At 36.7% G+C, this 12,941-nt stretch overlaps 3 protein-coding genes and 1 long non-coding RNA gene across 15 annotated transcripts in view; 2 read left to right on the top strand and 2 right to left on the bottom strand.

The window, feature by feature from the left end:
• Positions 1 to 2,560, bottom strand: part of sm (heterogeneous nuclear ribonucleoprotein L) — a 143,929-nt gene extending 141,369 nt beyond the window's left edge. The window contains exon 1 of one of the 5 annotated variants that reach the window (XM_086912138.1): positions 2,191 to 2,560. Coding sequence is in view for 3 of the 5 variants with exons in the window: in XM_086912135.1 (XP_086768261.1) it covers positions 2,191 to 2,253 (63 nt within the window). In the remaining 2 variants the exon portion in view is untranslated. Of the gene's footprint in view, positions 1 to 1,385; positions 1,988 to 2,190 lie in introns of those variants that run through there. The other 4 variants (XM_086912135.1, XM_086912137.1, XM_086912136.1 and 1 more) reach the window with 4 other exon arrangements.
• Positions 2,561 to 2,725: 165 nt separating this feature from the next.
• Positions 2,726 to 7,030, top strand: LOC147657030 (uncharacterized). Of its 5 annotated transcripts, none has more exons than XR_015293338.1 (4): positions 2,726 to 2,916; positions 6,114 to 6,275; positions 6,357 to 6,526; positions 6,621 to 7,030. It is a non-coding gene; the product is annotated as an uncharacterized LOC147657030 (long non-coding RNA). The 5 variants fall into 5 exon arrangements; XR_015293337.1 differs by lacking the exon at positions 2,726 to 2,916 and adding an exon at positions 4,619 to 4,824; XR_015293335.1 differs by lacking the exon at positions 2,726 to 2,916 and adding an exon at positions 4,680 to 4,824 and having other exon boundaries at positions 6,114 to 6,526.
• On the bottom strand, positions 2,930 to 5,028 carry LOC100863871 (methyltransferase-like protein 25B). Of its 3 annotated transcripts, none has more exons than XM_086912134.1 (7): positions 4,884 to 5,028; positions 4,577 to 4,686; positions 4,081 to 4,491; positions 3,716 to 4,018; positions 3,485 to 3,635; positions 3,310 to 3,419; positions 2,930 to 3,219 (listed from the first exon to the last, which is right to left on the bottom strand). In XM_086912134.1, the coding sequence occupies exons 1-7, from the start codon at positions 4,884 to 4,886 to the stop codon at positions 2,943 to 2,945; spliced, it is 1,365 nt and encodes a 454-aa protein (XP_086768260.1). In that variant the 5' UTR covers positions 4,887 to 5,028; the 3' UTR covers positions 2,930 to 2,942. The 3 variants fall into 3 exon arrangements, with proteins under 3 accessions (XP_086768260.1, XP_003689789.3, XP_086768259.1); XM_003689741.4 differs by having other exon boundaries at positions 4,858 to 4,991; XM_086912133.1 differs by having other exon boundaries at positions 4,577 to 4,673; positions 4,884 to 4,991.
• A 249-nt stretch (positions 7,031 to 7,279) lies between the features above and the next one.
• LOC100863674 (uncharacterized) lies at positions 7,280 to 12,325 on the top strand. 2 transcript variants are annotated; one of them, XM_086912130.1, is made up of 3 exons: positions 7,280 to 7,556; positions 8,741 to 11,658; positions 11,897 to 12,325. In XM_086912130.1, exons 2-3 carry the CDS (start codon positions 8,873 to 8,875, stop codon positions 12,060 to 12,062), a joined length of 2,952 nt encoding a protein of 983 aa, XP_086768256.1. In that variant the 5' UTR covers positions 7,280 to 7,556; positions 8,741 to 8,872; the 3' UTR covers positions 12,063 to 12,325. The 2 variants fall into 2 exon arrangements, with proteins under 2 accessions (XP_086768256.1, XP_003689788.3); XM_003689740.4 differs by having other exon boundaries at positions 7,539 to 7,789.
• Positions 12,326 to 12,941: the final 616 nt, after the last annotated feature.

Here is a 12,941-nt window from a genome sequence, read left to right as displayed (position 1 = left end):
ATTTCTTGACAAATGGAACAGAATTCTTCCTAGAGACAATCGTCTCTCCTTTTCTTTTAATGATACCGTCTCAGGATTATATTCGAAGAAGAACAAATTCAATATAATTCAAATCGTACAATCTTATTACTCCTGATTTATATTTATATTACTTTGTCAGATTTATATTCAGAGTGAGATTTTGGAGTTGGAAATAAAGATTTTTAGGAGGAATTAGATGATATGTGAATGAAGAATGAATAATAACGAATAAAATAATATTAATTCACGATGAAACTAATATGAAGTATTACAGCTTGAATTACAAGATTAAATTGAATATAAAATTTATTTTTAAGGTAAATTTATCTTAAAATAAAAGGAAAAAATAAAAAATAACATATTGCATAAAAAAACAGGAAAATTGGAATTATTTTGAATATTTCAACACTTGTACCATAGCATCGATTGATCAGACAAAATAATGAACAAGATAAGGAAATTGTTTATGGAAAATGATAGCGCGTAAGTTCAATATCTTGATCACGATGCGCCGACGCATATCGTGTGAAGATATGATTGGCATACATGCATATGTAACACATTATGTCTACCGTTACATCATCTGTGGCATGTGTTCTCAGCAGCATGCAGTGCTAGCAACCGTGAAACGAAGGTCACGAAGTAGTTCACGTGACAATGACCTATCCTATTTGTCAAATTTAATCATTTAGCATTTTTCTCTCAAATAATTACACGTAACATTAATAATTAGTAGTATAAAAAATAATCAATAAATATAATAAGTAAGCGATAAAAATAAATGATTGAAAAAAGAGAAAGAATTGAAAATAAATAATATTTGTATAATATTTGTTAAATTGTTATATCGTTAAATAATTTGATTAAAAAAATATGCTAATTGCACATATATAACTATTATATGTGCTATAATATTTTTATTCATGTCTGTGCTTCGTTACCAATATTGTAGAATAACAATTTAACGACTATATTTCAATTCATCATTTAAATCCGTAAATATAGTTTGTACGATAGTGATTTATTGCTTGAGCATTTCGTGTTGCTCTCCATATATATATATATATATAAAACTAGAATATATATAGCATGTATATATCTTACAACTAAATAAAATAACCACTCTGAAAACATTTCTCAATAAAAAGAGGTAAAATTATTTTTACAGAAATAAAAAAGCACTTAAAATTTTTTGGATTATTTAACAAAAGCACGTGTATATTTTGAATAGAATATAGAGAAATATTTTCAGATGCTTTTATATGTTTTAAAAAACAAAAACACAATTAATTATGTTTTGTAATAAAAAAAAGAATATCTTCTAATAATCACCGATACACAAGTATCAATGTATTTTCTCGTACCTTCGAAACTCTCGCCGGATACATTCGGTTAATATATTCGGTTAACGAAATGTCTAGGGATCGATTTCAGGGACGAAAACGTCGCTCCAAACAAATGTTTTGTAAACGCATAGGAGCCGTCGGCCAAAGACTTCTAAGTCCACAACGCGTCCGAGCACAGTGTTGCTATTATCTGGTTTGTTTCTCTCAATATCTCATAGGTCACCATATAAAGATGAAACTGCCCTTCAAGATAATAGTAGACAGAGAGCATCGCGACAACGCCTCGTCTCGCGCTGATAACGCGATGGAAATTATCGACCCCGGTTCACCGACGGGGGTTTGTTTTGAACGTGCATCCTCGCGCACAGCCGTCGCCAATAACGACGATAGAACAGGCAAGCCTTTCCACGACGGTGGCGACGGCGTCGTCAATGATTCCGAATCGTATAAAACGGAATAAAGAGCACACGTACGAGATAACAGGTTGCTGCCGAAACACGAGCCACGTATCAGGCTAACGTGCGTTTCGTATTATACACGACACGATCACGACACGAGACAATCTTCTTCGAGAGCGCGCGCATCGCCCATTGTTTCGACGCGGTGGCGGTGATATGGGTAAAAGCGACCGGATAAATGGCGACTTTCCCCCCTCCGCTCGCGACCGCCTCACGGGTTGTAAATCTCACGCGACACGCCGAAACGCACGCGTTCACCGTACGAGTATACGAACGTTTAAATAACGGAAATATTGTCTGACAAGAATTGAACGACGTTTCATTGAAAAAATATCTCAACCAAATCTAATATATAAACTACTCACCCTGTGACCAGATTCTTCGAGTCGCTGCCTCTTGGAGTGTGGTCCGTCTCCGTTGAACGCCATCCTGGGGCTCGGCACCGGGCAATTACTTTTAAAAGCGGGACACTCGGTGCTACGACGACACGTCCGTGTGTATACCGCGCGGCTCTCTACCGTGTCGACGATCTCGTGCGCGGGCGGGGAGGGGGGAGGAAGGAGAAAATAATCGGTAGGACACGACGCGAACGCGACGAGAACAGACAAACGCGCGAGAGCGGCTTAAGGGAAACTGGATCTCGATGTTGCTGGAGAGGAACGTCTCTGCCTCTAACGAAGTAGCCGGCCACCGCAGCGCTATCTACCGACGCCGCGATTCGAATACTGACGAATCTTTAAGGCGGAACCGCGCGCATGCGGTTCTCCTATCGTTTGCCCCACTTCCGGATTGGTCCGCCTATCGTTGATCGCGTCATGCGTTCGAACGGTAAAATTATCATTAAATAACGAGTCAAAAGAACGATTATAAAACATTATAGTGTTTTCTAATACAGTTTTTAAAAATCGTTATGACTGTAGATCGAAGAATAGAAAGTTAAAATATATTATTCATTGGCAACAACAATTAAATGATATGTCCAATCAAAGGCACATCGTGATCTGGAACGACTTTGATTCATGGACGCGGGAAGTGCAATTGTAAGAATCTTTACATTGATTAAAGATGGAAGAGGTGGGCAGGATTTATCGGTAAATAATTAAAAACTGTAAACTAATTAGTTATTTTTCCTAGACATTAACACTAAATTTCGTGGTGACAGTCTACTATCGAATACTGGTTTTAGTGTTGGTGTCAAATTTTTTTCCGACAGAAATAAAAATCTGTCATAAAGCACAATGGTTTCCACTAATGGCGCCAACATCATTCGAAGTGATCCAAACACTATAACTTGTTGCCATCGTTTTAAGAAACCAATAATTTCTGAATCATTAATATCAGAATCTTGTGGCCGCAAATAACTATCAAAATTTGCAGTAGCTGCATTGCAATACCTAAAAGAATATAAGATATTTTTATATATTTTTTCGTTTCGTACTATTTAACGTTTGACGTTTATTTATCAAATTTATTAATCACTTAACTGTTCAAATGACATTCCTTTTGATACTTTAACATTTCTGAATTGACTATGACGTAATTTTTCATTTTTTTTTACTAAAATAGTTTCTAAAGCTGCTCTATAAGTATGTACCTAAAAGAAACAAACAAATTAATAATATTTATTCAAATATATGTATTTTTACTAATTCACTCAACTATTAAATCTTCGTAATTTCCATTCTTTAATTTGTCACAATATTTCTCGATAGCATGGCAAGCTACTTCTAATGATGTATAAGTTAGTGAATGATTTTTACACAACAGATACTTGCTAAGTGGATAACCTTTTAATCCGCTTATTTCTGATCTAAAAATTAACTATATGTGTTATATAATATAATAATTTTTAATAAAAATTATTCTGATATAAATATAATATATACGAACTGTATTGTTAGTTTCATATAACAACATCCTACAATACAAATAAATTTGGCTTCATTTCTAGATGAGTAAAGTTTTAATAATATAGGAGCTAAATCCCCACAAGGATGGAGTCCTATAAGTCCAAATTCAGTTTCTGCTTCACTTAGATCAAACTCATTCTTAAATAATTCTTTTAATTGTCTAGCTAATTCTGATTCGACTAAATTTGAGGGTTCTAGTTTAGCTGTAAAGTGTTGAGGACATTTTTGATAGAAATTAGGTATATGCTTTCTTATAGACATCAACAATTCTTGATCCCATTTTCTGAAACAAAATCATCATTATCATCAATTATATGTATTACTGTATCATTATCATTTATATACCTTGCTTGTTGCAACAATATACAATCTTGTTCAATACAAGTAACATATAATCCATATTGAAAAGCTAAAATACGAGCTAAATGACCCATCCCAGATCCAATGTCAACAATACATTTACAAGTAGCTTCATAGGCACATTCTGCGCATACTTGAGCTATCTCATGTATCTCATATCTTTTTTTTTTTTTAATATGTTTTGAAAATAAATTATTAAATTTGTGATTTTGAGAATATAGCTTCTCAAAATTATCATTTTTATTCATTGTAAAAGTATCATTATAATTATTATTGGTCTTCGTTTTATTAGATTCACAAGCCATAATACTTTTTGGATCTTTATTATCTCTATTTACTTGTAAAATATTTGCTACTTGTCGAAGTGCAAGCAATGTTAAGGGCCATACACGTGTGCTGTAACACAATTTAAAAACTATACATATATATAATGCTATATGGAATACATATTAAGTTCGAACAACATAGTGTCAATATTCACCACGAGATGTCTCCCGATAACCATTTTCCAAATTCTTGCGGAGGCGTATCTTGTAATGCAAATCTCCAACTTTCTGGTAATTTGTCCCATAATTTATCTTGAAAAAAATCCTGTATTTAAAAAAGACAGTCTATACAATTTAGTAAAATTACCACTTAACAATATGCTTTATAATGGACAATACACATCTACATCGAATTACTATACAACAGAAAAAATACAACATGGTATTCGAATACGACATCCTGGTATGAGATTTATTTTTAATATTATTTACATACCACAATATAAGAATTTAATAACCAACCATATAAGTCTAGAACACAAAATATTTGGTCAATCGTGACACGAATTCTGGTACAAACTTTACATGTGCACCGAATGTCTGTAGGTGCAGCCATTATTGCAGTGAAATAACCGCGTAAATTTAACTGATCGTTCCACGTGGTTCTAATTCTCTTGTAAAAATATCATTTCTAAATCAATCATTTATTATCATTTATTTATCAATATTAAAGTTTATCTATAATTGATTGATTTTCGATTAACATTTTATTATCATTATCATAGTTATTGTATATACATATATATAATTATATATATAATTTTATATAATCAACATAATAATATTTATTAATTATAAATTATTGAATTATATGTTAATTATATGTATATATGTAAATTTTTAAACTAACTCTTCAAAGAAAATAGAAAGTCCAGTGAATATAACACTGACTATTTCTTTTTATTTAATCCCGCATATGCTGTCTAATTATATAACGTAGTTATGAGGATATGCATAGGTGCCAATGATATGGCCGATATAACAAACTTTGTTCAAAAGAAAGTTAACGATAAGAAAAAAAACTTTGCCAGATGTAAAAAGACTAAGATAATTTATTTAATTTTTTATTTCTAGCCAAGATATATATCGAACAAACGAGCTCAGGAAAAACGATCAAATCGAAAGCAATTTTCTCACAAAGTCATATAAAATTTTAATATGTCATCCGCAAAATCTTATGAAACAGCGAGCATCTTCCGCCGCTTCAATACAAAAGACAAAGGAAATGAGAATTGTTTGTTTGCTTTATTTATTAATTAAAAGATCGGATGCTCTTCTTGCCATGTCCCACTTTACGGCACTTTCACTCTTCAACAGTTACGTTATTGCTCATGAGCACACTGCTCTCCAAGAGCTATATACTCACACTATTATATATATACGATCGTAGAAGGAGAACTGTATCATCTGCCATTCTATATCCCTGGACTTTCATGAGAAACTGAGCAACTAAGATTCCTGCAATCGTTTCTTAAATGTTGTTTCACAAGCTGCTGTTGCAATTATTACTAAATGCTCTAATAAAGCTGTTTTTTTTTACATTTACATTATTTATGCATTTTTGATCATTTTAAGCAAAATAATTAACTTTGAAAGATCTCGTCTAATTTATAAATTTTAAAAAAAAAAAAAAAAAAGGCATTTTACTTCATTCTCGATAAAAATTCAGAAATACAATTTTTTTTTTTCCAGGTGAATAACATCAACAAAAGAAATATCTTTACACAATTGGAAATCACTGACCATTCAATTCTTTGCTCATCTTATTCGATTCTCTTGGCCGTTGTTTGGACCTCTTACGCCAACATAAGTGAAAGTTTTCAAGTAGGACGAGCGAAACGTCGAATCCCGTTGGTGCGTGGATATTCGCTAAATGCTTATCCCGATGGTTACCTGGTCCATCGAAATCGTTAAATGTCAATGTACTCTTGACAGCACCTTCTTGTCTAATTTCAAAATTCATTGGACAAACTATCGAACGGTTGTTAAATATTAAAGTTCAAAAGTGAATATCGAGAAGGATAAAAAAAACTACGAGGAATTGTTTCGAACAAATCCATCTTACAAATCGTATGATAGATCTATCTGGAATTCACGTTACGCAAGTATGAGAACTTTACATCATCAGAGCTTTTGCAACTAAGGGTTTTACCAGGTCATCCTTATTTAACTAGTATTCTAGATTTCTACCTTTCACAGCAACTGAACACGATTTATGGAAAAGAGTGCACGCGATGTTTTCACATGGTATAAAGTTGTTGGAAAATTTCTGATTAAGAAATTTATTAAGAAAAGTCTCTATTAAGAAAAGAAGAAACACGTAATCGTGGCTAATCTAAAACAAGATATATAGAAATTAAAAAAATATATAGCAATCGGATGGATTTTTCATTTTGATATTGAAGTTAAAATATTGAAAAATTAAATAGAATATAAATAATAATAATAATAAAATATCATTATTACGTGTGTAGGAGATGAGAGAATAAAATTAATTCTAATCTACAAATCAGAGAATCGTTAATATACGATAAAAGCGATGTGGAACTTGCTTATCGAACTCGTGAAAGAAAGGTCGTTACACAAGAAGACGCAGGAAATGATCTGTCCGTAAGAAATCGCTCGGAATTTCTTTAAACTTTTAGCGAAAGTAATAATAAGAGTATATAAACGTGTACGTGTGCGCGTGTACACGTATCAAGGCAGTAGTCTTTCACCAAATAATTCGGTGAATACCATGCCAGCCGCGGACACGGCCTTCTCCTAGAGGAAAGGTAGGTTTCGGTTTCGATAGGCCTTGGAGGTCGACGGAAAAGTGACGCTCGTTTAATATAATCATCTTCCTTTCCTTTCGATAGGTAGACGGATTTAAAGAAAGTTGGAGACCACTTCGCCCGCTTCCCTTTCCCTGGCGTCTCTGCGTGTTCAAACCTTTTTTTTTTTTTCCTTTTTTTTTTTTTTTTTTCCTCTCGTCTTGAATCACGTCTGTATGTCCTGCACGCAAACGGTTGAAACGGCTGTCTTACCACACTAGTCGCACAGAGTGTATGTAGCCAGCGGAGCCAGAGAAAGGTGCCCCACCGTATTCGATATTAGAGAGGAGCTTCTTGAACTGTCCAGTGGTGGTGGCATCAGGTAGGGAGAAACGGACCTCTGGGTCCAATCTGTCCTCAGTTCTCGTACGAAGCTTCATTCAATATCGTTCAGTACATGCCCGATCCTACGGGTAACATGTTGTCTATCGCGAGTTAACCGCACTTGATCGAAGTTAACACGTGAATCCGGTGAAGTGTGACTCGATCGACCACATAGAAAAGAGTTGGACGAATAATCGATTCGAACAACGCATCATGCATGTTTTTAAACTGGTAATTGTATAAAAGATCATGTTCTCGCTTCGAGAATATTCCCGGGAATCGGTGAAACTCACGTCCGAGAGTGTCGCGTTAATAGGATAGATAGCGCATTTAACGGAATGCGCCCGCTTGTACTTTCATCGTAATAACTATGTCTCGTTTCGTAGTTACGGGATACGTTCGACGCGGTTCTATCATTTGTAATCAGTCAGCGTATCGCCTTTGGCTACATAGCAAGGGAAAGTACTTACATTGGATTAGCAATACGTTTATGTATGTTTAGTTAATAGTTCGTAACGTATCTCGATTCTTTTCTTTTATTTTTCATATTTTTTTTCTACCGATCTATGAATTTCAAATTATTCGAAAAGTGTAACGAGTTTTTCTAATAATAATAGGATCAATTGGATCGTTCGATTTTTTTTTTTTTTCACGTTTAACACGAAAAACCAGGTAAATGAATTTCATTTTGACCACGTATACAAGAGACGAGTTTTCTTTTTGTTCGAGGAATATTAAGAAGTTCCCCGCTTTAGGAGAATCGAATTCTCGAGGTGAAACGCGCACGTCGTGAATCTAAAACCTAAATTTTCTCTCCTTCTTTCTCTCCATAGCCATGTGAAGCAAGCGACAAGAATTTCTGTTCTATTCGCACAATTTAAACTCGAGAAACATCCTATATCCGATACGTGCTGTAACTTGGCCTCGCCATATCGGGAACACGACCGCGGCTGGGAATCGCTTATCAGGGTAGCAGTAACTGTCCATTCGGCGACGCTAGAATACCAATCGATTGGCCTCTTAAGGTCTTGCAGGATGTTTCTTCTCGTTTATTAATCAGGTCACTCGGTTACCCACGCGCGACCAATGTTTCCACAAATCCGTTTCTCCTTTGTGCACAGAGTATACTTTACCATTGATTTTGTTTTATCTCCATGTTCCAATAGAGATTCATCCTTTCAGATTGTTATAGCAGTAGCGATCCTGGTCGCTAGCACCCTTGCCAAAGATGAGTCCTCGAAAAACCGCGGTAAGAGACAACAGGTTGCATTTTATCCAAGGAGGGGAGCCAGACCGCCACCTTATGCGGTCCAAATGGAACCAATCGTCCAATATTCTCAGAGAGATCCGCTCTATAATCCTTTGGCGAGCTCCAAGAGCGACGATTTTTACGAAAAGGGCCCACTCAATTATTACCCCACCGAGCCGGAGCCAATCATCGAAATTATCATCAAGGAATCCAACGAATCCCTGCCGACACCGGTACCTCCACCTCCACCGTCCTCGCCAAGACCCACGAAAGAGCCTATACAAGTGTTCTATGTGAAATACGAGAAGAAGAAGGGCTATGGGGATAAATCTCGTGTCGTCTACGATCCACCTGTACCCGCCCTGACACCTGTCGAGGATCACGAAGAGATCAAACCAGATAACCCAGCGCCTTATCCGGAAGAACCTGTTCACACAGTGACACCGGCACCACCAGAACCTTCTACCACTCTACGAGCTATCATTCGACCCGACAGTGAAGTATACCACTCTGGTTCTAGCGGTATTCGTGTCACCTTTGGCACGGAACAAGTGCCTCCGAATAATCACAATAAGCGTAGCGATTTGGACGCTCCGCCTACCCAACAACAGGCCAAGCCAACTTCTACCCCTCCAGGATCGCCTAAAAGACAGCACGGCCCATATCAACCGATTCAACCGATCCATCAACGAGTGCCGCCAGCATTCCCGCAACAGAGGATCGCGAATTCTTTTCCGCAGCAACAGGCGCTCCATCAACCTCTTCCACACCCGCCGCCTCTAAATTTTTTGCAACAACAGCAGCAGCCATCGTTTTCTCCTCCGCAAGCGAGAAGTCCGTTGCAAAGGCCTCAGCGTTTACCTATAACGATTCAAGGTTTGCCGGAAGTGCAGCAACGAGCTCCGTTCAATAATTTCGGTACACCCCATCGTGTCAACATTAATCATCCGCAACAACCAGGATTCCCGCCCACGCTATCGGTTTCTCATCAAAACGTACAGTTACAGAATCAACCTTTGCCACCGAGTCAAGGCAGTTCGTTCAACGTAGAGCAACAACCTCAACAACAGGTACCTTTGTCACCGTACAAACAACAGGAATTGGAGAAACAAAGGTATCACGAGCAGCGCCGTCAACAGGAATTGCTAAAGCAACGTGAGCATCAAAGGCAACACGAGCAACAAAGACTCCAGGAGCATCAACGATTTTTAGAGCAGCAAAGGCTTTTGGATCAGCAAAGACAACAGGAGCAACAGCGACAGCAAGATCATCAGAGATTGCAGGAACAGCAGAGAATACAAGAGCAACAGAGAATACAAGAACAACAGAGGATCCATGAACAACAAAGGATACAGGAGCAACAGAGATTACAGGAACAGCAAAGATTGCACGAACAACGCAGAAGGAAACAAGAACAGGAGCAGAAATTATTGCAGGAACAACAATATCGTGCACAATTAAAATATAATCAAGCACAACCGCCGAGTATACCGCAAATACCAATTTCGCCTCAAATTCAAAAGCCTGGAGGAGAAATTTTCAAAGCTGTCCCGAAACTCGAGCAACACTATGCAATTCGAGAAAATCCAATTCATCCCGGCCCTTTCCCACCTAATCCTGTAATACAGCCAACCGGATTCTCGGAAACTTCACAAAATCAATACGTTTCCGCTCAACCATCGAGTTCGTCGGATATTTTAAGAAATCCACCGAATGAGTTTATAACCGATCAACAGCAACACTTGAATACGAAACAACAAATCATTCAAAATCAGCAACAAGGATTTTTCTCGCAAAGTCTTCAACAACAACAACAGCCACAACAACAACGGTTCTCCGCGTCTCCTCAACGATCTTCGATCTGGAGTCGTCCATCGTTCTCCGGAAATAGCGCGAGTTCTTCTCAAAAAATTTACGCGACCCCAGTCAGTCCCTTGGAGGATTTCAACTCGATTTCGACGATCAGATCTTACATTTCGAGCACGACAACTACTACCACGACAACAACGACGACCACCACCGAGGCTCCAACCACAACTACAACTCTGTCTCCAAAGAAGGAGGCAAAAATTAAAGAAAATATTGCCAATTTACCAGATGAGGTGCCGGATGATATCAGAGAGCAGCTGCTCAGTTCCGGTATTTTGGGTAACGCCGACATACAAATACTTGATTACGACAAGGTCGGCGACATACCGATAGAGAAACTACCGCCCGAGGCCCTGGCGAATTTCTACGGCGCCGGAGGCGGTTCCGCGGTAGCTGCCAGCGAACCGGTCCCGTCGATCCTCAAGAAACCCAAAACGGCAGAAAGCGCGTCTTCCTCTTCCACTTCCACTTCCTCAACAGTTTTGGCGAACAAGTCGGCTGCTGGCAGCTCGACTAAGTTCGAGCAGGCCACCTTGCGGCCAGGTGGAGTGGAGATGAAAGTAGTACGCTTCGATCCGAATACGGAGCAAGGCCAGGCTCTGGCAGATCAGCACATACGCGACGATGCTACCAGATTGAATCCCGTAACCGTGGGAGCGAGAGACGAGTCCCAATATAATCGTTATTTACCGCTCAAAGTGAGTGGTGCATCCTTCCCTATCCCAGACGTGCCGCAACTTAATGGTCGCAAGATCTCTAGTGTGGTTGTATTGGCACCTGTTGACTATAACTTTCAAGAAGATAAGGAGATCGAGTCGAGACAAGGTAGGAGGGTCAGCGATGTCCAAGCAGTCAAGTTTCTCGCTGGCGACACTCTGAAGCAGCTGGTGAAAAAACCAACTGCGGAGAATTACAAGAAGTGGTTGGAACAGGAAAGCCGTACGGAGCCGCAAAAACAATCAGTGGTACTATTGGTAACCACGTAAGTGATAAACTCGATACCATAACTAATCACGCTTACTTACTCCGTTCACCTTCATTAACTCTTTCAATCGTTTCAAATGGCGCGTGCAATTATTCTGTAACGAGCCATATTTTCTTCCACCTCTCGTAAATGTTCCTTTCGATCCACTTCCGTGAACGTTTCCCAGGTAATAGCTATCGAAATCACCGAGCTTCGCTTTCTTTCAATTTTCAAATAATGTTTAATTATGTTGCAGTCCAAAAGACGCGGAACAAGGTGAGAAAGAGATCTTCATGTATGATGTTGTCTCGCAAACTGTGAGCAAACTTGCTGGAGATCTGTCTACAGCGTTTGTAGATGCTGCCGAAAGTAATTCAGACAATACCGATTCTCTCACCGATTCAACTTTTTCGACATATTAAGTGCTGCGTGAATGAATAACATGACAGATCAGATCTACTTAATAAATAAGAAAAGAAAGAAAGTTTATCGTGCCAAGTTCGAAAATAAAAACTTTTGTCATCTCGTATAATTTAAGATTACAACGAAATTGAAACAAATTTATAAAAGGTAAAGGACATAAGAATACAAATATCCTTGTAGATACTTTAAATGTATTATTATGTATATATTGATTTTATACTTTTTTATATGAAATAAACGCAATATTTTTTTTACATGAAAATCCTTCGCTATCTTATCTAAAGTGAATTTATAAAAATTTCAAAATATTTTTAACCAGAAATTGTTAATTCAAATTAATTTAGACATTCGGAAATTAGTTACAACTTTAATCAAATTCATTAAATGTAATTTTTAATTTAAAATTTATTGTTTCTAATAAAATAATAACAATTATTTCTGTAAACTTCTCTATAAATAATAGTATTTTCTTGATAATTTCATTTTTTAAATTTTAGAATTAGCATTATTTAAAAAAATAAATTAACGATCTTTCGATAATTCAATTACAAAATAATGTTATACATATTTTTAGTACTTTAAAATTTTGAAATAAAATAATTAATTTTTAATTGTACATTATATTTTACGATAATTACATTTTTATAAAGATATATTATTATGTACTTACGTGAATGTAATATCTATATTTTTTACACAAAAACATTACGACACACCATAGTTTTAAAAGAAAAATGATAGAATATTTAATTTATATTATTGTACAGATTAAAATCAAATATACATAGAACATCAAAAATATTGTAAGAAATAGCGTAAATATTGACTATTAGTGCCATCTTTTGAGTACCGAAGATTATCTTCTAAAAATACTCAAG

This window comes from Apis florea, unplaced genomic scaffold, assembly GCF_048593485.1.
Source record: "Apis florea isolate Af1SG1 unplaced genomic scaffold, ASM4859348v1 contig_3367_pilon, whole genome shotgun sequence".
NCBI classification, from domain to species: domain Eukaryota; kingdom Metazoa; phylum Arthropoda; class Insecta; order Hymenoptera; family Apidae; genus Apis; species Apis florea.
The sequence above is the reverse complement of the archived record's forward strand: the minus strand, read 5'-3'. Positions and strand labels throughout refer to the sequence as shown.